Genomic DNA, 27185 nt, shown 5'->3' on the forward strand with positions numbered 1-27185 from the left:
GGGATGGGATAAAAAAAAAAACCCCAGTTCTTCAGATTGGGTACAGACTAGCTCCAGATTTCCTTCTCTGAAATGCAAATCTTTTTAAAATTTTAAAAAAAATTCATTTTGAGGGAGAGAAAGACAGAGAGAGAGAGAAAGAGAGAGAGAATCCCAAGCAGGTTCTATGCTGTCAGCACAGAGCCTGATGCAGGGCTCGAACTCACAAACCATGAGGTCATGACCTGAGCTGAAATCGAGTTGGATCTTTAACCGACTGAACCATCCAGGTGCCCCTTAAATGTAAATCTTTTAATTGAGAAGTACGTATGTGTTATCAGGTCCTTCACTGTGTGATGTGGTCATGAATGGGTATTTACATACTGAAATACATATTAAAATTTTTTTCTTTTATTTCTTTTTGTTATGTTACATTTAGGATATTATATTAAAGAAAGTAGTGAGTGGGTGAGCTGTATTATTTAGATTTTCATTGCAGGGTAGTAATGGAGTGTTTTAAGTTATTTTATTTATTTATATTTTTAAGTTTATTTATTTTGAGAGAGAGAGACCACGAGAGGGGAGGGGCAGAGAGACAGAATCGCAGCAGGCTCTGAGCTGTCAGCACAGGGCCCAACGTGGTGCTCGAACTCAGAAACCACAAGACCGTGATCTGAGCCGAACCCAAGAGTCTGACTGTTAACCAACTGAGCTAGGCTCAGTTATTTATTTTAAATCAGGGGTTTGAAAAAATTAAAAGGGGCTTTGAAAAAATAAATGGCGCCTGGGTGGCTCAGTCGGTTAAGCATCCGGCTTCGGCTCAGGTCATGATCTCATGGTTCATGGGTTCGAGCCCTGCGTCGGGCTCTGTGCTGACAGCTCAGAGCCTGGAGCCTGCTTCAGATTCTGTGTCTCCCTCTCTCTCTGACCCTCCCCTGCTCTCGCTGTCTCTGTCTCTCAGAAATAAATAAAAACATTTAAAAAAAAGAAAAAAAAGAAAAAATAAATAAAGAGGGCCTTGGATGGGGTGATAAAGTTGTAATCTGCTGTAGGAAAATCTAGCAGCTGATGCAGGGACTCAAATCCTGAAGCCAAGTGCACTGCTCTGTCTACTGTCCCTACTCAAGTTGGGAAGCTGAGGAGGTACCATTCTGGAAAGGCTCCATCTCCGAGGTCTCTGCTCGGCCCCAGGTCCTCACGTTCCGTATTTCCCCTTGCATCTGAGTAAAGCAAAGAAGCTATGTTCCCACTCCAAGGGGGAAGCACGAAAGTGAGTCATTCCGAGTTTCGTCCTAGGCACCCCGCCCCCCCACGCCTGATAGCATCTAGAAGAACCGAGCTCGAGGGCAGTGGCTTCCACCAAATCTCGGGTGACACTGGCATCCATCCATACCCCCGCCTTCCGTGGTTCATGGAGTAACACCTACTGTTTACTGGACTCTGGCCTTCGACGGAACCCTACCCTGGATTCCTGAAGGAACATGTACCCGGACCCCCTTCCAGTGTAAACCCCTAACCCCAAGCGACGGGGAGGCTCACCTCTCCTGTTCTGAGTCTCCCAAACACGCCGTCTGCTGTACTGTCACTCATGCAATTCAGGAAATTCTGCTCTTGCTTCCTCCTGGCGCGTGTTTGATTTCTCTCCTGCACGAAGCCAGAACTCTCCTGGGTGGCCCTGTGGGGACACCCCCCTCTGTCCTCGGGCAGTTCATTCTCTGGCTGGGGGGCGTGGGGGGCGAGCACACGTGACCATGATTCCCAAATGCACCCTGGGAGCCCCGGGACTTCCTTTTGTCCTTATGCCTCAATTTCCCGACTTCTTGAAAAGCGAGGGATTAAGAGACATTTCCTCCAAATAATAACACTCATTATTAGAGCTTTCCAGCTTTTCGAGTGCAGGCTACATGCTAGGCCCCGTGCTTAGTGCTTTACCTTATTTCCAAGGGGCCTTTAGTCCCTCACCGAGAGAGAGATGTCAAGGGAGGAAAGGAACAAGTATGTCTGTGTGCTGGGCTACAGATAAAGACAGAGAGCTTCCCCTCTCACCCAGGTCTGTGGTCTATAAGGCACCCAAAAGGCCCTCTTTAAGACAAAAATCAGAGCTGTTCTTCCTCATTTAAAATCCACTAGCTAACATCTTTCAGTGGCCACCATCAACTTTTCCTCTCCAACCCACCTCTCTGCTCCCTGAACTTGCCAAACCAGCTCCTGCCACAGGGCCTTTGCACTTGTGGTTCATGCCGCCTGGAGTTTCCTTTCCCCAGGTGCTTTCATGGCTGGCTCCCTCATGACACTCATGAAAGTTCCCACTTTCAGTACCAGACAGGCTTTCCCCCGATCATTCTATCTAATAGAACCCAGATGCCAACCACGCCCCTCACTCTATATCTCTTATCGTGTTACAGTTTTTAGTAGCATTTATCACCATCTGGCACAATCTTTCTTATTTATGATTTTCAGCGCTTCTCCCTCAACCAGAAGGCAAGCCTGTGAGGGCTACCGCTCTGGCCTCCGAGCCTAGAACACAGCCCAGTAAACAGCAGGTGCTCAGGGAAGTTATTTTTCAAACGAGTATACGAGTGTACGTGAGCTTTACATGCATTACCACATTTCCTCCTCAAATCATCTCTGTCCTATTTTACAGATATATCAAGATGCAGAGCGATGACGTGACTTGTCCAGGGTCACTAAAAAGCAGCGGAGCTGGGTTTCAAACGCACGACTCACCAACCAAGAAAGCAAAATCTTGAGCACTAAACTCATGGACTACATCTTCACAGGAACTAATAACATAAAGTATCTTATTTGCGGAAAAGGCGCTTAAGGCAGATTATAATCATTATGGTCTTTCTTTTTGTAAATGCCTGGTTGAAAACCGTTCATGTCTACTTTTAATGGAATACAGGGTTCGTTTAATTAAATTACACTTGCAGAGTTGGGAGAAATGACAGGCAGCTGCCGTGTAAAGATCAGCCCGGACCCCCTTGGCTCGGGTCTCAGGCTGGCTTTCCCTTCTAATAACTGCTGGGCTACAGTGAGGATAAAAGTTGGGCCCGGGGGTGGGAAAGGAGCTCCCCTTATTGCCTCTGGGCATTTGTGCCTTTCATTTCCTGGACTTGATATGGAAAAGCAAAGTTCCTGGTAAATCCCTCATTTCTGAGCTGCCCTCCTCCCCGCCCTGAGGGCCAGGCCTCGGGAACCAGACACCTTGGCTGAGACTGGAAATCAGATCACTTTAGCTGCCCCTGATGGGCTCTGGATCCTTTCTATGCCCCCAGCCTTCCCCCTCCCCCACCCTCTGGCACCCCGTAACTTTTTAGGATGTCAGCAGTCACAACAAAGGTGTCCTGCGGAAAGACCCGTTTTGGTAACCAGCTTTAGGGCCTCTCTTTTTTTTTTTAAATTTTTAAAAAAATGTTTTATTTATTTCTAGGAGAGAGAGACAGAGCATGAGCAGGGGAGGGGCAGAAGAGAGAGGGAGACACAGAATCTGAAGCAGCTCCAGGCTCTGAGCTGTCAGCACAGAGCCCGACATGGGGCTTGAGATCAAACTGTGAGATCAAGACCTGAACCGAAGTCGGATGCTTAATCGACTGAGCCACGCAGGAGCCCCAGGGCCTCCTTAGATCCATTCACGGTTATCAAATGCGACGCCTCCAGAAGTGTTTTTCGGAAGCAAACCAACCACCAATCAAACAAAACGACTCATCAAACAAAACGACTGTTGCGTGTGTGTTGTTCTCACCACCACCCGAGGTCGGTGGTTCCCAGGTGATGTCAGTTTCCTCCTCATCAGGAGGGTCTCGGGGGCAATGCCACGGTGACAGTGCCTGCAGCTGGGGACGGGGAAGTCCACAGACCTTGCTCCAAGATGCTTGGATTCTGACGTCCTCAGTGCCAGCCCCAGTTTCTGTCTCAGAGCAGACCCAGTCCCAGATGAAGGCCCCCTGGGCTGCTGGCCTCTCCTTCCTGCTCCAGACACAGCCTCGGACTGTCCCCAGGGGAGGGAAGTCTTGGTCGCTTTCAAGAGGCACCTGGGGTTTTGTGCACACATCTCTTAGCATGAAGCATCTGGGATGGTGCAATCAGTCAACCCCTGCTTCGCGCTCCTCGCGAGGCATTGTCTTAAAGAAACTTTGTGTAATGATCGAGGTAGATGTTTGGGACTCGGGGAAGGGGCTTGCAAATGTTCATGCATCAATAGCTAATCAATAGCTAATGCTGGGTTGAGAACTCTTAGTACCTCACATGAGTTTCTGAAAAACTTCTGGTAGCACGGTTAACAGCCAAAAATCACTAAGATAATTAATTAACCTAATTAACTAATTATAAGCAATGTAAATGAGGGGTGCCTGGGTGGCTCAGTTGGTTGAGTGTCCAACTCTTAATTTTGGCTCAGGTCCTGATCTCACCGTTCATGAGTTCAGACCCCACGTTGGGCTCTACGCTGACAGTGCAGAGCCTGCTTGGGATTCTCTCTCTCCCTCGCCTTCTGCACTCCCCCTGCTTGCTCTCTCTCTTTCTCAAAATAAAAGAATAATAATAATTAAAAAAAAAAGCAATGTAGGGGTATCTGGATGGTGCAGTCGGTTGAGCATCCGATTTTGGCTCAGGTCATGATCTCACGGTTTGTGGGTTCGAGCCTTGCGTCGGGCTCTGTGCTAACAGCTCAGAGCCTGGAGCCTGCTTTGAATTCTGTGTCTCCCTCTCTCTCTGCTCCTCCCCACTTGTATTCTTTCTGTCTCTCTCTCTCTCAAAAATAAATCAACATTAAAACATTAAAAAAAAAAAGCAATGTAAAGGAATCCAACTAGTAGGTCCCCTAAGAAACTACTTTTTGTGTGTTTACAAAATGTCTAGCATGAACGAATGTCTAGCAGATCAGGGTTTTTCGTCCTTGGCACTGGCTGACATTTCAAGCCAGACTGATTTATTTGTCTTGGGGGCATCCCGTCCTCCGCAGGGTACTGAGAAGCCTCCCTTGCCTCTGGATGCCAGTAACACCCCTCACCCAGGTGTAACAACTGAAAAAGTCTTCAGACTTTGTCATGTGTCCCCGGGAAGCAAAATTATCATCAGTAAGGAACCGCTGCTCTAAGTCATTAAAGAATAATGAAAAGACTTAGTTATTTGTGTTCAATCAGCTTTGTGTTTATAGAGCGGGCAACCTTATTAATGAAGCTAGCTTTCTAACTGATGATGAACTACATTAAATGAAAATCTCAGGGCACCTGGGTGGCTCAGCCAGTTGAAGGTCTGACTCTTGAGTTGAGCTCAGGTCATGATCCCGGGGTCATGGGATGGGGCCCCCCCGCACTGGGCTCCATGCTGAGCGTGGAGCCTGCTTAGGATTCTCTCTCTCTCCCTTTGCTCCTCTCTCCCTCTTCTCTCTCTCTCTGTCTCTAGAAGTAAAAAAACAAAAACAAAAACAAAAACACCCTGTCTCCCGATGAGCTGACTGAAAGGTGCCACTTTCCTGTCCCAAAGGGCAGTGTGTTCCAGCAATTCAGAACCATCAGGGCAGCCAGACACCTGCCTGCCAACCTGTGTGCGACCCGAGCTCTGCTCTTCCTAACTAGGTGTGTGGCTTTGGACTCATCCCTGTGCCCGTTTCCTATCTGTGTGACGTGGGGGTAATAACCCCAGCGCCGGTCTCCTAAACGGCTGAGGAGTCAGTAAGCAGATGAACAGAAAGCACTTTAGCTGGGTGCCAGGGTGGGGACGCGGGGACACCCCTCCCGGGACCCCCCCCCCCACTGTGGGCTGGTCCTTCTAATTCACAGAATCGCTTCTCCGGGGCCTCACTGGCCACGCCCAGCATCGCATCTACTGTCGCCTGAAGGAATGGCCAAGGGAGACACAGGGTGGGAGCCTGACTTGGCATTTTGAGGTCCCAGCCCTCCCCGGTCACGGCCTCGAGCCAGGCTGGTGTCTGGCGGGGACCCCGTCTGGGCTTGCAGGCCTCTGCGGCAAAGGGGAGACTTGCCCCCGCCGGAGACGGGCCCCAAACACACGCCTGGCTCTTCCTCCGTGTGTATTAGCCTGACGTCCCTGGCTTCGGGCCAACGCGCCTCCACACCAGTTCTGGGGCCTCTCTCCCACCTTGAAAGAAAAAATCACAAACGCGCAAAACCAATCAAAGCCATCGCGCCCCGCAAGCCAACTGGGCCTTTAAAAAAATCACTGCCAAGTAGCTGTTTACAAGCTGAACAAATAATTACTCTGCCACAAGGCAGAAAAGTATTAATTAAAGCTATTCATTAAACCAGCCCCGCGGTTCTGCTGCGGGCTTTATCTAGTGGAAGTGTCAGCCAGAGGTTAGGGACGGATTAGCACACAATGGAAGGCTCTGCCAGTTAAATCTCCTCCTTGTGGTTTGCTTTTAATAATAAAGTTGTCATTAAAAGAAAGAATTTAATGATTTTAATTGGGTTTAATTACTTGGAAACTCCTGGAAAACAGATCGGCTTGTTTAACAGAGGAAGACAAGAAAATGATGGCTGTGAAGAAAAAATAGTTTGATTCGCATGTTCAAACAGTGAAGTTTAAAAAAAAAAAACACCACCACCCGACAACTTGGCTTCTTTGGCAGCTTCACAGGAGAACACAGAAAACAGAATGGATCTTCTTAGCTCTGCAAATGGGTCTATTCGTGCCGCCAAGAACGTCACCCAAAAAGCCTGTAGGATAAATCCTGTCACCACGGAGTCACAAAAGAGCCAAACTGACTACAAATGCTTGAATCATGGTCAAACCTAAGAGAACAAACAAAGGTGTCTAAACCGGTTCCTCTTCGGGGGTTTCGGCCAAGGACTCAGACTCCTCGGTTTGTTTTTCTCCTCTGGAAGAAATGTTCTTTCCGCTGGAGGTACCTAGCGGCTTTTAAAGTGTTTTTTTTTTTTTTTTTTTTTTTTTTTTCCTGGGGTTTAAATTTAAATCNTGTAACTTTAAAGCCAAAAAATGATAGAGAAGTAGATCTGGAGGCGGGGCAGGGGACCAGTCGTCCTGATCTGCCCAAATTGAGGCGTTGGCTGGGACTTGGGACTCTAGCGCTACAGCTGGGAAGGTTCTGGAAGGCCCCTGCGAGATGGTCACCCTAAAGTGAGTGAGCCGCTGTCCAGGACCAAGGGCCATCTGATGTCACGGGAGGCCAGTGTGTTTGTGGAGGTTCACGCAAGTACTTAGCCACACGGCCTGCCACTGCCTCGGTCCCCCAGCGACTCATCCTCGGCGCTGGGAGCCTTCGTCTTATAATTAGCAGCGATCACGCTGCCTCAGCATATGGTCCACAGAGAGGATATTCTTCTACAACCGGCAACCTGCTTCTAAAGGCGCGGTTCCTGGAAAGACGTTTATTTATCTGTTTATTGTTATTTTTATTAAGATCCTTATTATTCATTTATTCTACAGACTGTTTGCTACCTGTGGGGTCAGGGCCAAGCACTTCTCATGTATTAACTCATTTAACCCTCCCCAGGGATGCTAGGAGGTGTTACAGGGATGGTGTAGCTCATGCTACAGAGAGAGGTGGAAACTGAGGCACAGGGGGGCAAAATGACTTGCCCGAGCTCACGTGGCTAGGGAGTAGAGCTGGCTTTGAACTTGAGCAGTGTGGCTCAGGAGCCCATGTTCTAGACGAGAGGTGAACTTTTCTAGACCAGGTGAACTTTTCTAGAAAGGGCCAGAGAGCAAATATTTTAGGTTCTGTGGCCCAGAGGGTATCTGTTGTGTCTCATCTCTGCTCCTGCAGCACAAAAGAAGCCTTTGGCAATATGTAGATGGACGGGCATGACTGTGTTCCAATAAAACTTTATTAAAAAAAACAAACAACAGGTGGCTAACCAGCTTTGGCTCACAGGATGGGTATAGTCTCCCACAGAAAATGAAACATGAAGGTATGCTGGAGGGTGAGAGAGGAACAGAGAGAGCAGGACGGACTGACTGTGCGTCTGCATGTTTGGGGGAAGGACAGGTGGGGTGGGCAGGGAAGGTCTCTCTGAGGAGCTGAGGGAAAGACCCAAATGAAACGACGGAGCCGGCCACGGGGTGCTGAGGTAGCAGGAACGGCAAGTGCAAAGGCCATGCGGCAGGACCGAGCTCTGTGTTGGAGAAGCAGAAAGAAGGCCATGGGGTGAGTGTGTTAAGCGGGAGCAGCAGGAGAGAGCCAGGCGGGATAATCAGAGGAGACCGTGTGGAGGATCTGAACTTTATTCAAAATGTGACTGGAGGCCAGGGAGCAGTTTCGAGCAAGGAGAATGAAATAATCTGACTCATATCTGAAATAGACCACGTGGGCTGCCTTCACGACACTGTGTCATCTTATCCAGCCAGAGACCCAGGGAGACACACACGTACTGTTATTATACCCATTTCACAGATGAGGGTGTGAAGCTCAGCGAATCCCCACCATACTAACAGACAGGACTCAGCTCTAGGATGGTCTCAACCTCAGCCTTCCCTCGCCTGACACTCAGCCCCAGAGCATGTGACACCAGCTGCTTGGACCATCATCTCTCAGCCCAAAGGTTTGCTTTGAGTCGAGAATCCGGAGAACGGGGGCATTTGGCGGGAGCCGAGGCTGGCACGGTTGCAGTCTGCAAAGAAGCCACCCGACTTACGAGCGCTGACGGGGTGTCGTGGCGTGACCAACAGTGCTAAGTGTCCTGTCCCCCCACCCCCACCTAACGAGCAGGAGAAGGGTAGGAGCGAACAACTGTTTTGAGGAGCAAAATCAATTTCCCCTTAAATGGTGACAGAGCGCTCAGCATACTGTCATCTGGATGCCCAGCATCTATGGAGGGGCCCTGAGAAGGAGGCGGAGGTCACCACACGGGGCTTCTTCCAGTCCTGAGGGCAACGTCCTCACAGACGTCCTGCAGAACACAGGGCTCCTCCTCCCGCACATCCCAGCCTAGCTGTCAAGATGCAGCATTGCTGAGAGCGACGGAAATTCACTCATCCATCCTTTCATTTATTCCTCAAATATTTACTGAGTGTCTTTTATGTGCCAGGCGCTGTTCCAGGCATTGGGATACATCGGCAAACAAAACAGTCATATAAACGGATAAAACGAGATTTGTAGTATGTTTGATGGCAGGGATGCTGTGTACAGCTGCACAGGTTGTGCACTGCATAGCTCTAGGGGCATCATTCACACAGATCGCCATGAAAGGGGCACCTCCTCGAGTTGAGCAGTGCACGTTCTGTACTTCCGTCAGGCGGTGGTAAACGCTACAGAAAAAAAAATACAGCAAAGAATCTGTGTCCTGTATGTGGGCTATGTAGGAGGTGTGGCAATTTCATACAATGGCTAAGGAGGTACTTGCTGAGAAGATGGCATTTGAGCAGATTTCCAGGAGGAGAGGGAGGAAGCCATGTGGGAAGAGGAGCATTTCAGATAAAGGGAGCCAAGTGTTCAAAGGCCCTGAGGTGGGCGTGCGTCTGGCAGGTCTGACTACCACTGAGAAGGGGGAAGGGAGGGGTACTAAAAGAGAGCATAGAGGTAATGGACCAGAGCCTGGGGTTTCTTGGTGCAACGGCAAGGCTGTAGCCTGAAACATACACTTGGAAGTCTCAGAGCTGAGGCAGGAGAGGATGGAAGGGGCCAGGTCTAGATGGGTCTGGAAGCAGCCCAGGGGGTTTGGACTTCACTCTGGTGTTTTGTTTTGTTTTGTTTTGAGAGAGAGAGAGAGAGAGAGAGAGAGCGAGAGCGAGCGACAGAGGGTCCAAAGCAGGCTCTGTGCTGACAGCAGTGAGCCCCATGCAGGGCCGGAATTCACGAGCCATGAGATCATGACCTGAGCCATAGTCGAACGCTTCACCGACTGAGCCACCCAGGCGCCCCCTGAAATCTCNCGGTGGTAAACGCTACAGAAAAAAAAATACAGCAAAGAATCTGTGTCCTGTATGTGGGCTATGTAGGAGGTGTGGCAATTTCATACAATGGCTAAGGAGGTACTTGCTGAGAAGATGGCATTTGAGCAGATTTCCAGGAGGAGAGGGAGGAAGCCATGTGGGAAGAGGAGCATTTCAGATAAAGGGAGCCAAGTGTTCAAAGGCCCTGAGGTGGGCGTGCGTCTGGCAGGTCTGACTACCACTGAGAAGGGGGAAGGGAGGGGTACTAAAAGCGAGCATAGAGGTAATGGACCAGACCCTTTGGGGCCACTCCTAAGGGCATGGACACTGGTAACTTGCCAGATTACACATCATCTTCAAACGTTTACTGAGCACCTATGATGCGCTGCGTAAGGCCAGGAGGCTCTTGGCTTCCATGTGGCTTACAACATAGATGTAGAAGTGAGTGTCTGCTGTTCTTTTCTGCCCAGCACCCAGCCCACCTTCTGCTAACGCATCAGGAGTATTTTTGGGGAAGCCAGAATTTCACCATGCTCTATCTGTGTAGTTGTGAGGGAGCTAACCCCACCGGCCCCCGGGGTGACTGGTTCAAGCCAGGTCAAGGAAGGATTTGTCTGCAACTTGGAAGGAACTACTGAGCAAGAGGTAGTCTCTATTCATGGGGTTACTGAGCTGGTAGAATGTTGGTCTTATGCTGCTATGGGCCATTTTTGCCACCACAAATGAAAGTAAAACCGAGTTCCGCGGACATTGCTTGAGGCCCTGGATCCAGCCATGCCTGAAGCCAATATACCCCTGAACATTTTGGTTACAGAAGTCAGTGAATTCATTTTTCTGCTTGAGTCAGCTTGAGCTGGGTTTCTGTTACTTATAACTGAAAGCAAATCGATTTGATGGCTAATTATGGGGCACATCGAATGTGCTAGGAAGTAGGGATGTAGGCACAGTCAGCATCCTTGTGCTTTAGGAGCTGAAGTCTAGCTGGGTAGAGAGACAAGTAATGAGGTGGTAAAACATCTAGTAATACATGCGGCAGAGGGGGCAAGTGTAGGGTGCGAAGGGAACACACAGGAGGGATGCCTACCTCAGGACCGTCCAGGAAAGCTTCCTGGAGGTGGAGGCATTCAGGATAAGACCTGAAGGCTGAGTGAGCATTAGCTGGGCAAATGGGTGGCAAGTGAGAAGAGCATTCCCGGCAGAGCGAACAACGTAGACAAAGGCCTGGGGTTTCTTGGTGCAACGGCAAGGCTGTAGCCTGAAACATACACTTGGAAGTCTCAGAGCTGAGGCAGGAGAGGATGGAAGGGGCCAGGTCTAGATGGGTCTGGAAGCAGCCCAGGGGGTTTGGACTTCACTCTGGTGTTTTGTTTTGTTTTGTTTTGAGAGAGAGAGAGAGAGAGAGAGAGAGCGAGAGCGAGCGACAGAGGGTCCAAAGCAGGCTCTGTGCTGACAGCAGTGAGCCCCATGCAGGGCCGGAATTCACGAGCCATGAGATCATGACCTGAGCCATAGTCGAACGCTTCACCGACTGAGCCACCCAGGCGCCCCCTGAAATCTCCCAATTTTAAATGCTGCAACTAATTTTAAAAATGCCACAGAAAATATGGCCGAGAGTCACTCCCCTCCACTGCCGGCATGATGTCAGGCATAGGGAGGGACTGGGTTGGATGAAGGTTTGAAAGTTGGTCCTAGAACTGGGGGCTTTCGGAGGGGCCGCTCTGGTCTGGTTCCTTCTCGGCTGCTTACGAGCTCGGTGGTCTGGGCGATGTTCTGTGTAGAACAGGGGCCGCCACATCTGCCCATGTGGGTTTGTCTTAAGGACCCAGGGCGTGACTCGTGACCTGGTGCCACGCACGTGGGGGGAGGGGTTTGCAGCTTTCATCCCTCTCATTGAAGGCTTCTGGGTGTGGGGTTACATGCTACAAACTGAAAGTCACCATAAAAGTAATTACTTTTTTTTTTTAGCTCTTACACACATGAATTTGACAATGAACGAAATGCGCCAATTCCTCGAAAACCACGAACTACCCAAACTTGCCCGAGATGAACTAGCAGCATTAAAGGGACTGAATTCACGGCTAAAGACCTCCCGAGAAACAAAATCTCCAGGCCCAGGTGGTTTCACTGGGGAATTCCACCAAACATTTCAAGAAGCATCAGCACCCATTCTCCACGATCTGTTCCAGGAAACAGAAGATGAGACGACCCCCCCCAACTCATCTCACGAGGCCTCTCTTACCTTGGCCCCAAAAGACAACGAAGAGATGATTTAAAAAAAAAAACCCTCTACTTTTTCCAAGCAAGAAATGTTGATCTTTCCCCCATGCCAGGCGGTCGTGTCCCCTCGAAAGTACCCCCGGTGCCCTTCGGGAAACGTCACCTGATTCTCAGATGAGTCTGAGGTCAGGGTGCCGGGAATGTGACTCCAGTTTTACAGGTGAGCAAACACCTCTCTAGTTCATAACTATTTTCTTCAGCTCAAAAGAAACCCCATACCCAGGAGGCTGGGGCTCCCTGTTCTCCACTCCCCCTTGTGTCTGGGAAGCGCCCACCGGCGGTCTATGGATTTACCGACGCCGCATGTTTCGTATAAACGGAATCACATCATGCATGTCCCGTGTCGGGCCTCTTTCACTCAAGGTAATGTATTTTAGGGTCCGCCCACGTGGGGGCACGATCCGTACGCCATGCCTTCATATAGCTGAAAAATATTCTACCGTACGAACATCCTACGATGTGTTTATACGTTTGTCCGTGGATGGACGTTTCCAAAGATTCTCCAGCCGCGCATTTCTACTTTGGACTAGACCCCATGGGGGCACCTGGATCACAGCTTTCCCCCTCTGCCACCAGAAGGATCCAGAAGTTCCTTAATTCACAGAGGAAGTGGGGGCAGCGGGCGTGGTGGTGGGAACCTCTTATTTTCCCGTCAAAGTCAAGCCCGCATACGACCCGGCTCCCACCTTCCTGCCATTCGCTGCACGACACCCTCCTCGTCCCAGGCCCCCGGGAATTCCGGGCTCTCTGGACAGCTCAGGAGCCCTATTGTTGGGGAATTAGTACCGTAAAAAGTGCAGGTGGGGCGGAGGGGGAGGCGGCTTTTCAACCTGCTAGTTAAGTGTAAGGGAAAATTGGTCCCATTATGAGGTTTGCAGGGTGCTTAGGGTTTTTTTCACTCCTTATCATTGTGAGCACCAACCCCTATATTTACAGAAGACAAAGAGTATCTTGCTTGAACCCGGCCGACAATCTGTTGTAGGTTTTGCACAGGAGATTTAAATCCCTTTTATTATTACTACTTCCCCCTGCCCCCTCGGATCCCCTTTAGCATTCACTGAAGGGTAGAACTGAAGAAGCGGGGGGGGGAAGTTGGCAGAAGAAGTCTCAGGAAGTGGCCGGCGTTTGTTAAATCTGTGGGCGGGAAATCAGGGGTCTTAACCAGCTTGAAGCCCCCCCACCTAAGCTGATTCTGCAAGGAAACGGTCTCTCTCCAAGTAGCAGAGAGCACGGGGCTTCAAAGACAGTCTCTGCTAATGAGCATTTTTCTGACAGCCCCAAACCATCTCTGAAATATATTTTATGTTGGAAATAATCCTTTTTAATGTTCTAAAATACATAAGGCACTTGGCATGGAGGCCAGCGCTAGCTCAGGGAATCGCTATTCCAGGGGATTAAGTCTACAAAGGGTACCACCTCCGGCCCACGGCCCCTCCAACCGTATTCACCTCTAGGACATCTTTCAAAGCCTTTCCAGCCTCTTCCTCACCCACTCCTGCCAGAATGACAACCACAGATGTCTGCTTCGTGCCCTTATGGGTGGACGGGAGCGGCTAACTAAGTCACCATCCCTCGTCCTAAAGAGAAAATAATCACGGCTCGAGAAGGCCAATCAAAGTCCTCATTTCTTTATTAGCCACAAAGACGAAATACCTTTCACTTATGCTGAAAAGAGAGCTGGAGGGGGAAAAACAAAGATTTAAATACAAGGTTTAACCCCCAGTGGGGGAAAGAAATCTCCGACTTCCTCAGAAAATCCTTTCCAAATTGTATTCATCTTGACTTAATCCACATCTACCGAGTGAATTAGGCAGTATTTATTTTGAAAATCCATTTTATAGAGTCCCAAGGACTCTGTTTTCCTTGGGCAGGGCTGACTCCATTCCAGAGCCGGAGGCCACTGCGAGGGCCCCGCCAGGCCTTTAAACTCCCAAGGTGCTCTCCTCACATGGCTAACACAGTGTAAATAAACACAGCTGAGCCCGGAGAAATTGGAAGGTTTTCTCATTAAAGAAATAAAATAAACAGATGTCCTTAAGCACTTTGGCTTGTGTTTGTCAAAGGATGGAAAGCTCTAGATGTCTGAGCGGCAGAGGTGAATTAGAGCTACATCTCAAGGTAGATGGGGCAAAAGAGAAAGAAAAGGAAAGATTCTGTGGTCCTCTGAATTAACTAATAGTTCTCCGGGGAGGGCCCTTTTGATTTGAACCGTAGCAACTTCTACAAATAGTTTTTAACTGCTGGGTCATAAAACCGGGGTTTTTTATTTCTTCTCAGTTTGTAAAGCAGTAACGGACAGGCTGAGCTGTGTATCGCCGACTGGATCTGATTGAATCCTGATGGCACTGTGCTGGGTATTGGATTCCGGAATCCGGGCCGGAATCACGTAATAACACCCGCTGCAGGGCAGGGGAGGGCTGTGGCTGGTCGGAGGGGGCAGAGGAGGCATAGGAGGGTACGTGTGGAGAGCCAAGGTCTGGCCAGGCCTGCTCTACCCAGCCTCTTCCAGACACACAAAGAGGCTGGCAGGCTGGCTGCCTCCACCACAAAAGTCGTCACCAAGTTCATGGCTGACGTCTTGCTTCACAGACTAATGTGTGAAGGAACCGCTTGGGAGTCAAGTTTAAATGTCCATTCTGGTTCCTCTGGGACCCGAGACTCTGCGTTTCTAACAGCCCCCTGGTGATGCCGGTCCCCGGACCCCACATTTTAGGTCGCCAGGAGGGCTTGCGGTGGTTACAATAGGCAATGAGGACTTGCCATTCCCGTAAGAACCAATCGTGAGAAGTCCGAACATTCAGACCCCCTCAGGGTCTCAGGTTGGGTCTCCCCCCAACGCAGACCCTGAGTCTAGGATTCAGGTGCCAGCAGCTTATCTGGGAGAAGCTCCGAGAAGGTCCGGTGGCCCAGGAGGGAAGTGGGGGTGGGGCTGAGCTGTGCGTGACTGGGGACATCTGGGAGGCTGGAAGAACACCCCCAGAGCGTCACAGGTACTTGTGGAGGGAGGCCGTCGTGCCCACAGGATTGGGGAGGGCTTGGGGGGGGGGAAGGGCAGGGCATTAACCGTGCTGCTAAACTGAAAATTCCATCCTCGACACTGACTCATGATGCTGTGATGGGATTCCATCACCAAGCAATCCCAGTGAGAAACGAGCCACTTTGGTGGCCCCACGGCCAGCCCGTGGTGCTGTGAGCCATCGAGAGGGTGTTCAGACCTCTTCTGGAAGGTCAGAGAGCGGACGCTGGGAGCAGAGCACCGCTTCCCTACCAGCTGCTGGAAGGGGGGAGGGGGTGCTCGCGGGAGGGGGCTAACCCACGTGGAGTGCACGCAGCCCCCACCCACAGGAGATTCCCTAGACAGACGGGTCACGGGGGAGGGGACGGCCTGTGTCCCTGAGACCCGACAGCAAAGGCGCAGTTTAGAACCACCTGATGGACCTGGAGGTCGCCGGAAGGAACCAGGGGCCAGCCGTCTCTGCCCCCACATGTCCCACACACCCTGGGCACAACCTGGCATGGGGGGTGTCACACAAGTAAACGCCTCTGGGGACGAAGGAGGAGAGAGCTGCTCAGTCTGCAGTCTGGGCAGCCCGTGGAAGGCCCCGTCCAGGGAGGGAGGGGGCGAGGGGCCCACATCCTGGCAAAGGGTCTCCATTCTTCAAAAACTCAGGTCTGGTGTTACCAGGACTCCCTGGTTTTCAAGAGAAGAGAGACATCTAGGTTTTTTTTTAAAATCCTTTTTCCTTTAATGTTTGTTTATTTCTGAGAGAGAGAGGGAGAGAGGGAGAGAGAGAGAGAGAGCACACACGCAGTCAGGGCAGAGGCAGAGAGGAGGGTGGGGGACTGAGGATCCGACATGGGCTCCATGCCGAAAGCACAGAGCCCGATGCGGTACTTGAACTCACAAACCGTGAGATCATGACCTGAGCCAAAGTCGACGCTTAACCGACTGAGCCCCCCAGGTGCCCGACGCATCCAGATATTCATGTAAATGATCCCAATTTTAAAATACTGGCCAGGAGCTGAGAACTTACAGAAATGCCAGGGGCCAGACTAAACGTCTCTTTGGGCCGCATTTGGCCTGCGTTGCCTATTTGTNAGGCGCCCCCTGCGTTGCCCATTTGAAACCTCTAACCTCTTCAGACTGAGCAGGGCAAGGCCCTTTAAGGGCATGGGGTGGAAGGAACCCCCAGACTGGATGGGATTCTGCTCAGGCAGCAGGCATCAAGGGCCACCTGGCCCCATCCCAGGTCTCCCACCTGCCAAGATGTCCCTGGCCCCGAGCCTGCCCCAGAGGGGCCACTTGCTCCATACTCCTGCTGGGCCAAGCTCCGGGTGAGGCCAGGCCAGGCCAGGCTGGCACCCATCACCTTGGCTCTGGAGAGATGCTGATCAACCCCTCTCCTGTCACGTGCGCGGCCCTCTGTTCCCTCAAGGGCAGGCACCCTGCAGTCTCATTTCTGCAGCGACTGCAATCACACGTGCTTAGAGCTCCCTGCCCGCAGGCCAGTTATTTATTTGTTTATTCCACAAGTATTTGTCAAGCAGGTGTGCCAGGCGCTGCTGGGAGCCAGGGGATGAAGCTATGAGAGCATCAGGCCCAGTCCGGGGCTCCTGGAGTTCACGGTCAAGCGGAAGAGTTCGCTCCATTGGCCTGAGGACATTCACATGGAGCCCTGGGGACGCAGTTTAGGTGTGTCGCTAAGAGCAGTGGGCCACATCTTGGCTTTTGTCCCTTCCGAGCTGGGTGACTGCGGCTGAATCATGCCACCTCTCCTCAAAGCGTCAGCTTCTCCAGAAATGGGTATAAGAGGAGCAATCGTGGCTTACAGGCTTGTGGTGAATTCAGACAGAGGGAACGTGTAAAGCTCCGGCAGTCCCTAAAGGGTGCCTGTCACAGCGCTGTCCGTGTGGGTGGGGGGCTGGGGAGGGGGCTGGCTGTCCTCCTCGTGGGGGGGGGGAGGAGGTGAACATGGGATTCGGGGCATCCGTTAGTTGCTGGTTTCTCAACCGGAGCACCATAGACACTTGGGGTCAGAGAAGTCTCAGTCGTGGGGGCGGCCAGGCACTGCGGGATGTTAGACGCCAGCAGCAAAAAGGTTATGGCACCTGCCATATGTCCCCTGGGGGCCCAGACCCCTCCAGCCGGGAACCACTGAGTCAGACCCTAGGACTGGAATTAGTGACGTGGAAGGATCGAAAAACCGCAGAGGGAGACGCGTGAGAAACACGGGTATTTACATATTGCCGTTTACGTGCCTGACACAGATGCACACAAACAGTATGTATTTTACAGAAAAACAGAATCGACATTAAACTATGGGGAGGGGGAGGAGGAAGATCCTCAAGGGTCTAAAAGGAAATACACATCACACCCCCGTGAAACCAGAGAGGGGCCTTGTGGGCCCGGCGAATACGACAGCCCAACGTCTGCACGTGCGGCCCAACTTCCAAAACAATGGTGTTCCCAGCAGAGTGCTTGGCATAGAGCAAACGGCACAGAAACTAGGAGAATTTGTTCATGAGGCATTTGCTAGTTGGCAACAGAGGGTGAACAGGTCAGGGAGAGAAATGACACCTCTGAGGCCCAGCGCTGGAGAATAAGGAGCCGTGCTGCGTTCTTTATTTGCGGTTGGTTCTGCCTTCGAAATATATCCAGACTCCCCTCACTCCACCCCGACCACTCTGGTCCAAACAACCGGCATCTTTCACCTGGACTCTTGCAGTAGCCTGCTCACGGGTCTCCCCGCTCTCTCTGTTGCTGCCCTGTGGTCTACTTTCCCCAGGGGGGCGACCAGAGGGATTCTTTAGGTGTATAACTCAGATCCTGTTCTCCCTCTGGTCCAAGCCTCTGTGGCTCCTACTTCAGAGTAAAAGCCCGGTGAGTTATTACTCTCCTCCTTGCTTGCTCTGCTCCAACCACGTTAGCTTCCTGGTTGTCCCTAAAATCCACCAGGCAAACTTCTGCCTCAGGGCCTTTGCACTTGCTGTTCCCATTGCTCTTCTACTACAGTATCTGTTCCTCTACTTCCTTTAAGTCTTTATTCAACATTCAGCTTCTCCATGAGGCCTCCCTCTCTGGCTGCCTTTTCTCAAATTTAACTACAATCCCTCTCCCCCAAAATACTTCATATACCTCAAAGAACATCATCAACCAAGGGAAAAGACAACCCACCAGGTGGGAAAAAAAACATTTGCAACCCACATATCTGCCATTGCAAAATACTGCAAATCACATGTGTACCCAGAATGTATAAAGAACCCTTAAAAAATCAACAATAAAAAGTCCTATCAACCAATGAAGAAATGGGCAAAGAATCTGAAAAGATATTTTTCTAAAGAAGGTATCACCAATGGCCCAGAAGTACATGAAAACATCCTTAGTCATTAGTCAACGTCATTGGTCATTAGGGACGGGCCAATCAAAACCATTGTAAGATCCTACTTCACACTCGCTGGGAGACTATATAAGCAAAAAAAATGCTAATGAGTATTGGGGAGGAGGTGGAGAGATGAACCCTCACACACCGCTTAGGGACGTAAGATGGAGCAGCCACTCTGGACAACAGGCTGGCAGATCATCAAGATCTTCAACCTGGAGTTACCGTATGACCTGATGATCCCACTCCCTGGTACACACCTAAGAGAACTGAAAACAGGTCCGTGCGACAGCTCACCCTCAAATGTTCACAGCAGCTTTATTCATACAGCCCCAAACCCAGCTGTCCGTCAGCTCAGGAACGGACAAAGCGCGGCACATTCCGCACCATGGAGAATCACGCGGCAATGAAAAGGAATGGAGAATTGGCTCAGGCAGCAATCTGGACGGATCTAGAAAACATGATGCTAAGTGAAAGAAGCCAGCGGCAAAAGACCACACACTGTCTGATTTTTTTTTTTCTAAGAAATGTCTGGAAGGGACAAATTTATGGAGACAAACAGTAGATTCGTGGCTGCCAGGGACTGGGGGAAATCGGGAGTGCCTGCTCAGGAGCATGGATTCCTCTCTGGGGTGATGACAATGTCCTACAATTACATGCTGGTGAGAGTTGTGCAACTCTGAGATACTAAAAACCACTGAATTGTACAGACTGAAACGTACAGGTATAGCTCGTGCATTGTATCTCAAGAAAGCTGTTATTAAAAGACACACAAGCAACGGGTCTGAGAGTTGACTTTCCTGTTGGTACTGAGCTGTCTGGAAGGCAAGGCACAAAACGAGGGGGAGTCGAGGAGTTGGGGCGACCTACTTGGGATTAATCCCCCTTAAGAGTCCCTTCCCGGCCACAGGTGGAGAAAGGCTCCCCACGACCACCTTGCATCTGCCTAATCCGGGCTAGGGAAAAAAAAAAAAGTACAGGGCCTCCTGGGAGCTCGGTGGGAGAGGAGAGCTTAGGGGAGAGGCAGCAGTTGCTGGCTTGCGCCAGCTCTCCAGGGCATTTCGAATGGATCCACAAGATGGGGGAAGGCAGAGCTACCAAGGGACGCTCTGGCGCTGAGCACTGGGTAGGAAGAGATGGAAAGGAAGTGGAGAGATGACAGCCCCGAGCAGCACATGTCTCTGATTGGGAACAGGAAGAGAGCCCAGATTCTGTTTGAAAATTCCAGCACTCTGTTTTGAATCATGCCTTAATCATCTGAGCTCTGTTGGTGTTATTTCCTTAAGTAAACAGCAAGTTACCCCTTTGGCTGGGACCACAATTGGCATGACTTTTGCTTCCTGTACACTGCTAAGTGTCATGGCCACAAGCAAAGAGCTGCTGGTCCTTGGCATGGATGTACAGGGTGTCTTGGCCTGTACCTGTCCTCGCCCTCTCCTGGAGAGAGCACTTCAGTTCCCCGTTGGGAAACGTCCCCTCCCCATTCCGTCCATTCGGCTGGGATGGAGCTGACCCGCTCCTCTGCTCTCTCTGGGCGTGGGCTCTTGATCTAGGCTGGCTAATCAGAGCCCCAGAGGTTGGGCCGATGAGATTCAAGCCTGAGAGTTGTGCTGGAATTTGGGAAGTAGGTCTCCTTTTTCAGATGGGATTGCCGACAGGGAGATGCTATATAGAGAAAGTCGGCTGAGGGATGCAGAAAGACCAATCCCTGAGAATGCTGCTTATGCTCCTGGATCCAGCCCAACCTGAATTCCAAGTATCTCTGAGTTTTTCAATTATTATGATCCAGTAAATTCCTTTTGTAGCTTAAACAGTCTACAAAGTGCCTCAAATTGAGTCCTGTTTGCTACCAGCTATTAATGAGCTCCACATAGATGGAGCTTCTGGAAAAGCACCAAGAGAAAGAGTTGTGGGCCAAAAATCAAGGATACGTATTTTGTTTCTATTATGAATACCTTGATTACATAACCTCCCTGTGCCTCAGTTACTCTGTCTGCAAAACGGGGTTCATACTTCTGTTCCTCTAGGGTCCTCTACACTTCTCTCACTTCCAAGTTTATTGCTGTAGCCCAGATCTCTCTTTGGAGCTATAGAGCTACAAATACAGTTGCCTTCCAGGCTCTTTTTCCTCAACATTTTTCTCTTTCATTGTTCTTCCTCTTATTACATGCTACTCTGTGCTAGGAAACGCTAGCTGTCCTCCAGTATCCCTTCTCCTTTTCTCCTTCTCAGAATAACAGAATCCCTGAACTTTAATGATGCATGGGACCAAGACTACGTTTCCCAGATTCCCTTGCAGCTATATGTGGCCACGTGACCAAGTTCCAGCCAATAGAGTGTGAAGAGAAAGGAGAAGCACACATTCTGAGTGTGGCCTTTAGCAGAGAGGCGGAAAAATAAAGTAAAGAGGGGTAAATTCTCCTTTTCCTGTTCCCCTTTCTCACTGGCTGGAACATACACATGGGGGCGAGGATGTTTTTATCTTGCCGGTGAGGACAACCTCTAGGGAAGGCACAGAAGAGGGCCTTGGTGCCCAGTGTTGTATGGGAGACTTATGGGCTCGAACTTATACCTGGGCTGATAGCTGGATGAAGTCAACTATCTTGTTTAAGCCATGGTTACTTTGGGTCTCTCTCGGAGTGGCTGGCTTTAGCAAACAAAAACAAAAACAAAAACAACAACAACAAAAAACCCCTCCTCATCTCGGGGAGGGGGAAGGAGGAGGGGGCCGGGGCAGAGAATTCTAGAACAGGAGTGAAGACGGCATAGGAGGCTTGGATGCTCCAAGAGTCTTCCCTGGACACCCAGGGCGCACAAAGACAGGCAAGTGAGCCTGAAATAAGACTCTTATTCTCTCCTGGGTGATCTTACTCTCTCTGGGCCTCAGTTTCTCCCTCTGTACTATGGAGACTAATTGGCCATGCTGGTCTCGTAGGTCCCTCCAGCTCCGACCTTCTGTGGTTCTAAAATTCTAGGAGAGACGTTGAAAGTCGGATGCCAGTGCAGCCAGGAGAGTCCTGTAAGTGGGTTAAACAGGCTGAGAGGGGCCCATGGTTGGCGTGAACAGTGTACGGCCCCCCTCCCCCAAGAGGCCGGGCGCTTCTCAGCTCCTGGTGATTGCTGCCACATGGGAACGCAGGATTGCCAGATTTTCTAATTTTTTAAGGAGAGCTGGAAATCTAGGCTGTTTTAGTCTGTGCAATCTCCTGATTTTTAAATGTTGGCGACAAATTCACATTTTTTTGAACACTCTAGGGGCCAAACAAAAATGTCTGCAGGCTGAATTTGGTCAGTGGCCACCAGCTAGGCATTTTGTGTTTGGATACTATTTTCCTTCCTTCCTTCCTTCCTTTGACAAATATTTATTTGATGCCTTCTTAGTGGGGGAGAGGGGCACTGTTCTCTGCACTGGGGATAAAGCAATGAAGCAAACAGGCAAAAAAAAAAAAGTGTCTATCATCATGTAGCTTTTCTAGAGGATCACCCTGACTTACTCATGCAACAGATATTTATTGAGCAATTCTGGCCCATGCACTGTTTGGCTGAGTAGGTAAAAAAATGTTCTAGGGCCCTGCCCTCATGGAACATATAGCCTAGAAAGGAGACAGACAGTGAGTGCATAATTATAGATGAAAAACACAGTTATGGGGAGAGATGCACTTTAGATAAAGGTTAGCCAAGTCCTCTTGAAGGAAGCTACATTTGAAATGAGAACTGGGGGCAAGTCGGTTAAGCATCCGACTTTGGCTCAGGTCATGATCTCACAGTTTGTGAGTTCAAGCCCTGCGTCGGTCTTTGTGCTGACAGCTTGGAGGCTGGAGCCTGCTTTGGATTCTGTGTCTCCCTCTCTCTCTCTGCCCTCCCTTGCTTGTTTTCTCTCTCTCTCTCTCTCTCTCTCTCAAAAATAAACATTAAAAAAATAAAATGAGAACTGAAAGACAGGTAAGATTTAATCTAGTAAAAAAGCATGCTAGAACTTTCCAGATTATAGCAGAGGCTTCCAGGGTGCCCCTTCCCCACATCCGCTTAGCTGTGGCCATTCCTGTACATGCAGAGGCTTTCAGTTGTTAGTGTCGTGATTCCCTGCTGTGCAGGGAGGGAACATCCTAGGGAAGCCCTCAACCTACGATGGAAGGGAACTGGCAGATAAATACCCCAGCACCCTCACTCTTGGTGGGTCAACTTGGAGGTGTGTTCTACAGAGTCTCCCAGGGGTCCCCCGTGGGACTGAGTCCCAGTCCCCTGCAGCAGTGACGACTTATGCAACCTGTACTGGCTGCCTTCCTTTCCCCCTCTGCACCCGACGCTTCCTGGGAGAAGCCCAGCAGAGATGGGAGGGTGCGTGGCTGGCTTGAGGGCAGAAAGCAAGTCAGGATGAGCGGCAGGAAACGGGGCTGCAGAGCGGCTCGTGAAGAGCCTTGGGAGGCTGGGGTCAGGGTTTGTCATTGGGGAAGCCACCGACCATTCTCCAGCGGGGAAGTGACATGACCAGGTCAGTACTGTAGGATGCTTCCGCTACAGGTGGCTGTACAGGGCAAGACTGATGGCTGGAGGCGACGGTGGCCGGGTTGGAGAGAGGCAGCTGGCAACGAGGGCTGACGAGGCTCCGGTGGCGTGGGCCCTGGGCTGTGTCCTAGTCCTCAGGGTGCCCACCGTTTGGTCTCAGGACTGGTGCCGAGACACGGACACAAAAACCATCCCCACGATTACACGATCCCGGAGAACCCAACTGCCACCCGCAGCTGCGGAACTTGACAGTGGGCTATCTCTGAGGGCAAGAAGAGCGAAGGCACGCCTTTCAGGGGACAGTGACTTCACCGGCGTGGTCAGAAAACGCAGAGAACGCCCAGGCCTAGCGGGTAACGCACCGCAAGAGCCCGCTTCGGAACGGCTCCACTTTTTGCAACGACTGCCAGTGCGCACTCTGGGGTTTTCAGCAATTCCCGACTCTGCCACCCTCTCCCTGAGCTGTGCTCGGTCCAGGAACGCACGCCAGATTTCCCGCAGGCCCTGCTAGACATATTAACGGCATTCCTACGTGGCAAGAGATTTCTGCACCACCAACACCATTTTTATATTCTTTACAACATAATGGCAGATGATAAATCTATCTTGCTAATTACACATCCAGCTTGTTATAAGCCCCGTGAAAAACACGAGCAGCTGGAAAAGCCATGAGGTGATGTCAAATCATATTTCTGGCCTCTAAACAGAAACAGAAATATTTTCCAGGCGCTGGTGAGTCTCATGGTTCCTACCCAGGCGGGGAAGCAGCTGCCAGCGGGTCGCTCGCCGCGGACGAGAGGACAGTTTGCCCGCTGTCCAAATCCCTGCCCCTCCGCCCCCACCTGCCTCCCTGAGGGGATGGCATCCGCACCCGGTTTGCCGGGAAGCCCTCGGGACAGACAGATGCACGGCGGGCTTTGGGTCTTAGCAGCTGGGTTCATTTAGGTATCACGGCCTCTTCCATCCACCACCGATCAGCCGATAGCATCTGCCCAGAGTTCGAACTGGCTGGTCCCACCGACCGATGGTCGGTGAGACACTTGCAAAGCTGTTGCGAAGGTTCACGCCAGAGCTGACAAACTGCCTCCCCCTCGTCTCAGAAAAAAAAAACAGACGGAAGGAGGATGAAATTCATCTGCTGGAGACACGAAGATAAACAACAGGGAACAAGGAAAATGCTTTACCTCGCTTTTTAGCTAAGATTACTGGTTTTTTGGCCGTGGTGTATCCTCGCCCTCTTAGGAGGGATTCAGCTGAAGACTATGAGCTTATATCCGATCAAGGGGATGCTGAGCGCTTCTTGGGTTGGAAGAAAGGCATGGGGGACGGCAGAAGGGGAAGCTAATTAAATTTTCACATGTCGAGGGAAAATTCCATAGGAGCTCTCAACCCAGACTGATCCAGAGGGGTAGCTTTTGTTGGAGTAGCTGCCTCATAAACTGCCCCCACAATTCCCAGGACAAACCAGCTGGACAGACGGTCGTATGGGAAAAAAAAAGAGAGAGAGAGAGAGAAGACACAACATGGATTCTTACCTTCCCATATCTGGAGGCAAAAGTCCCGGTGAGTAAGGAGTGAAAAATAATTATCGTTTCATCCAAATCCCACACGAACACACGCTGTGATGAAAGAGAGGAAGAGAATGGAGACAAATGGACTCGCTTGCATCTGACTTAACGTCTGCAGAGATTAATTCCCTGGGAGGAGAAAGAAATCTTGAAAAACATTATCTTTAAGTTACAAAACATATGACTCACTGATGTGTCACTGGGTCCCCATCCAACCTCAGCCGTGTAAAGTGTATTCTGATGGCCAATTCTGGGCTCCTATCAAACCCTCGATGGTGGAACCAAGAAGCCAGTTCCTGCCTTCCACATAAAAGCTCGAAAATGGAGGAGCTCAGTCCAAAAACAACAATAAAAATCATATAACTCATCTGAAAAAATGAAGTCCTACCATTTTACATTCACCCGCTCACCCTGAGCCAGACGACTTCTAAACACTCCTGTTTTTAGCAGTTTGGGCCATTGCCTTCATAGCTCTACGTAACACACTTATGCCTTTTCACTTCCTGACTAGCCAACTTTAGACAATAGCCCTTGACTTAGTAATGTGAAAGATGAGGGTTTAGCTCATGTCAATCTCCCTCGTTTCTCCAGGACTGCACACTTTTCACACACGTGAGCCCCTCTGCTTCCAAGTCTATCTACTTTGGACACTCTCCCTGGTGGAAAGTAAATCCCACACGGAAGATTGTGGCTGTTGGGTCCTCACCCTGCCTCCACCTCCTCCCCTCCACGCCATTTGGCAGTGTTAGGCTTTCTTTTGCACCTCAAGTGTGGATAAACCGATCCGTGCATTTGGTTTCATAGCTGTACTTTAATCTTCTGTGCTCTGTCTCTACGTTGATTTTCAAAGTTAGTAACGAGAGAAGGGCATTCACATCTTGTGATCACTGTTCACTGCAGAGCCAAGTACCATGCTGGGGTTCGCCTCCTTCTCTGGGTGTACAATGTCCTAAGCCCAGAGCCACATTCAGGAGACTGTTCCTACCATTATGGTCACATCCTTCCCTGCGCTCCTTCCCAATTAGAAACCATGCCGTATGCCAGTTTGCTCTACATAGGAACCATGCCCGTCTGGAATAACTTTTTATTTTTGTGGGAGTTCATGACTTGCTTTAATTTTTTTCTTGTTTCTAAAGATGTACTTTCATTAGAGTCTCAAATTCGGCCACATCTGCTGGATCAAAGATGTTCATCCTCAGTGACAGAATGCTCCAATGTGGCCTGGATTATCTTCAGGCTTGCTGCAAAGCCAGCATCCTGACCCTTTCTTGCACTGCATCTCCGGACAAGATCAACTGTTTCCTGGACCCTAAGTCTCTCTCTTGGTTTTCTTCCTTGTTTTGCTTGAGTCGATCCTGAAGCTGCTTTTTCTGAAAGGGTGTCTGGAAAGGAACTGTGCAGAATTCCTACCTTTCTGATCTATTGTCCTTTTGCTCTATGGTACCTGTGGGTACAGAATTCCAATGGGAAAATCATGTCCCGTGGATGTTTGAAAGAATTCCTCCATTATCTCGTAGTGTCCGGTGTGACTGATGGGGACTGTCATGTTTCATTGATCTTTAGTCCTTTGTAGGTTTTGCTTTTTCACTCTTGTGGATATTTTATTTTTATTTTATTGTTACATATTTTTTCCGGACCATCTTTAATTTTACTTATTTATTTTTAATATCATTTATTGTCAAGTTAAGCTAACATACCGTGTATACAGTGTGCTTTTGGTTTTGGGGTTAGATCCAGTGCTCATCCCAACAAGTGCCCTCCTCAATGCCCATCACCCATTTACCCCTGTCCTCTGCCTCCACCATCAACCTTCAGTTTGTTCTCTGTATTTAAGAGTCTCTGATGGTTGGCCTCCCTCTCTGTTTGTAACTGTTTTTTCCCCTTCCCCTCTCCCATGGTCTTCTAAGTTTCTCAAGTTCCACAAATAAGTGAACACATATGATATCTGTCTTTCTGACTTATTTTACTTAGCATAATACCTTCCAGTTCCATCCACGCTGTTGCAAATGGCAGGATTTCATTCGTTCTCATTGCCAAGTAATATTCCATTGAATAGATACACCACATCTTCTTTATCCATTCATCAGGTGTGGACATTTGGGCTCTTTCTCTTGGATATTTTAAGATCTTTTCTTTACACACGCTGTCTTCAGATTCCATGAGGACAAACCTAGGTGTGGTCTTTCTTCATTCATACTGTTCAGCACCTATGCATTTTCAATCTTATTTCTCATGATTTCCACCTTTTCCACCATGTTCTCTCTTGCTGGAATTCCTGACAGTCAAATTAGACCTTTTAGATTGATACTGCTTATACTCAAAAAAATTTTTTCTAGAAGTTTGTCTTTTTGATCTGTGTTCTGGGAGGTTTCTTCAGTGGTTTCTTCCAACCCTTCTTTTAAACTTCTGATTCTGTCATTAAAAAATTTCCAGTGACTCTTTCTTTGTCTCTGAGTATTTCCTCCCTGACAACCTCCAATGCTTGTTTTATGGATGTAAGAGCTCCCTGGATCTTTTTTTTTTCTTAAATGTTTTATTTATTTCTAAGAGAGAGAGAGACAGCGTGAACAGGGGAGGGTCAGAGAGAGAGGGAGTGACAGACTCTGAAACAGGCTCCAGG

The 27185-nt window shown here is 49.8% G+C and overlaps 1 protein-coding gene across 1 annotated transcript in view; it reads right to left on the reverse strand.

The window, feature by feature from the left end:
• The window catches only part of EYA2 (EYA transcriptional coactivator and phosphatase 2), a 173910-nt gene that overhangs the window by 49428 nt on the left and 97297 nt on the right, over positions 1-27185 (reverse strand). The window contains exon 8 of the mRNA XM_077766497.1: positions 24533-24616. Coding sequence (XP_077622623.1) covers positions 24533-24616 — 84 coding nt within the window. The remainder of the gene's footprint in view (positions 1-24532; positions 24617-27185) is intronic.

The sequence above is a fragment of the Crocuta crocuta genome, unplaced genomic scaffold, assembly GCF_008692635.1.
Source record: "Crocuta crocuta isolate KB4526 unplaced genomic scaffold, BGI_CrCroc_1.0 scaffold71, whole genome shotgun sequence".
Taxonomy (NCBI): Eukaryota; Metazoa; Chordata; class Mammalia; order Carnivora; family Hyaenidae; genus Crocuta; species Crocuta crocuta.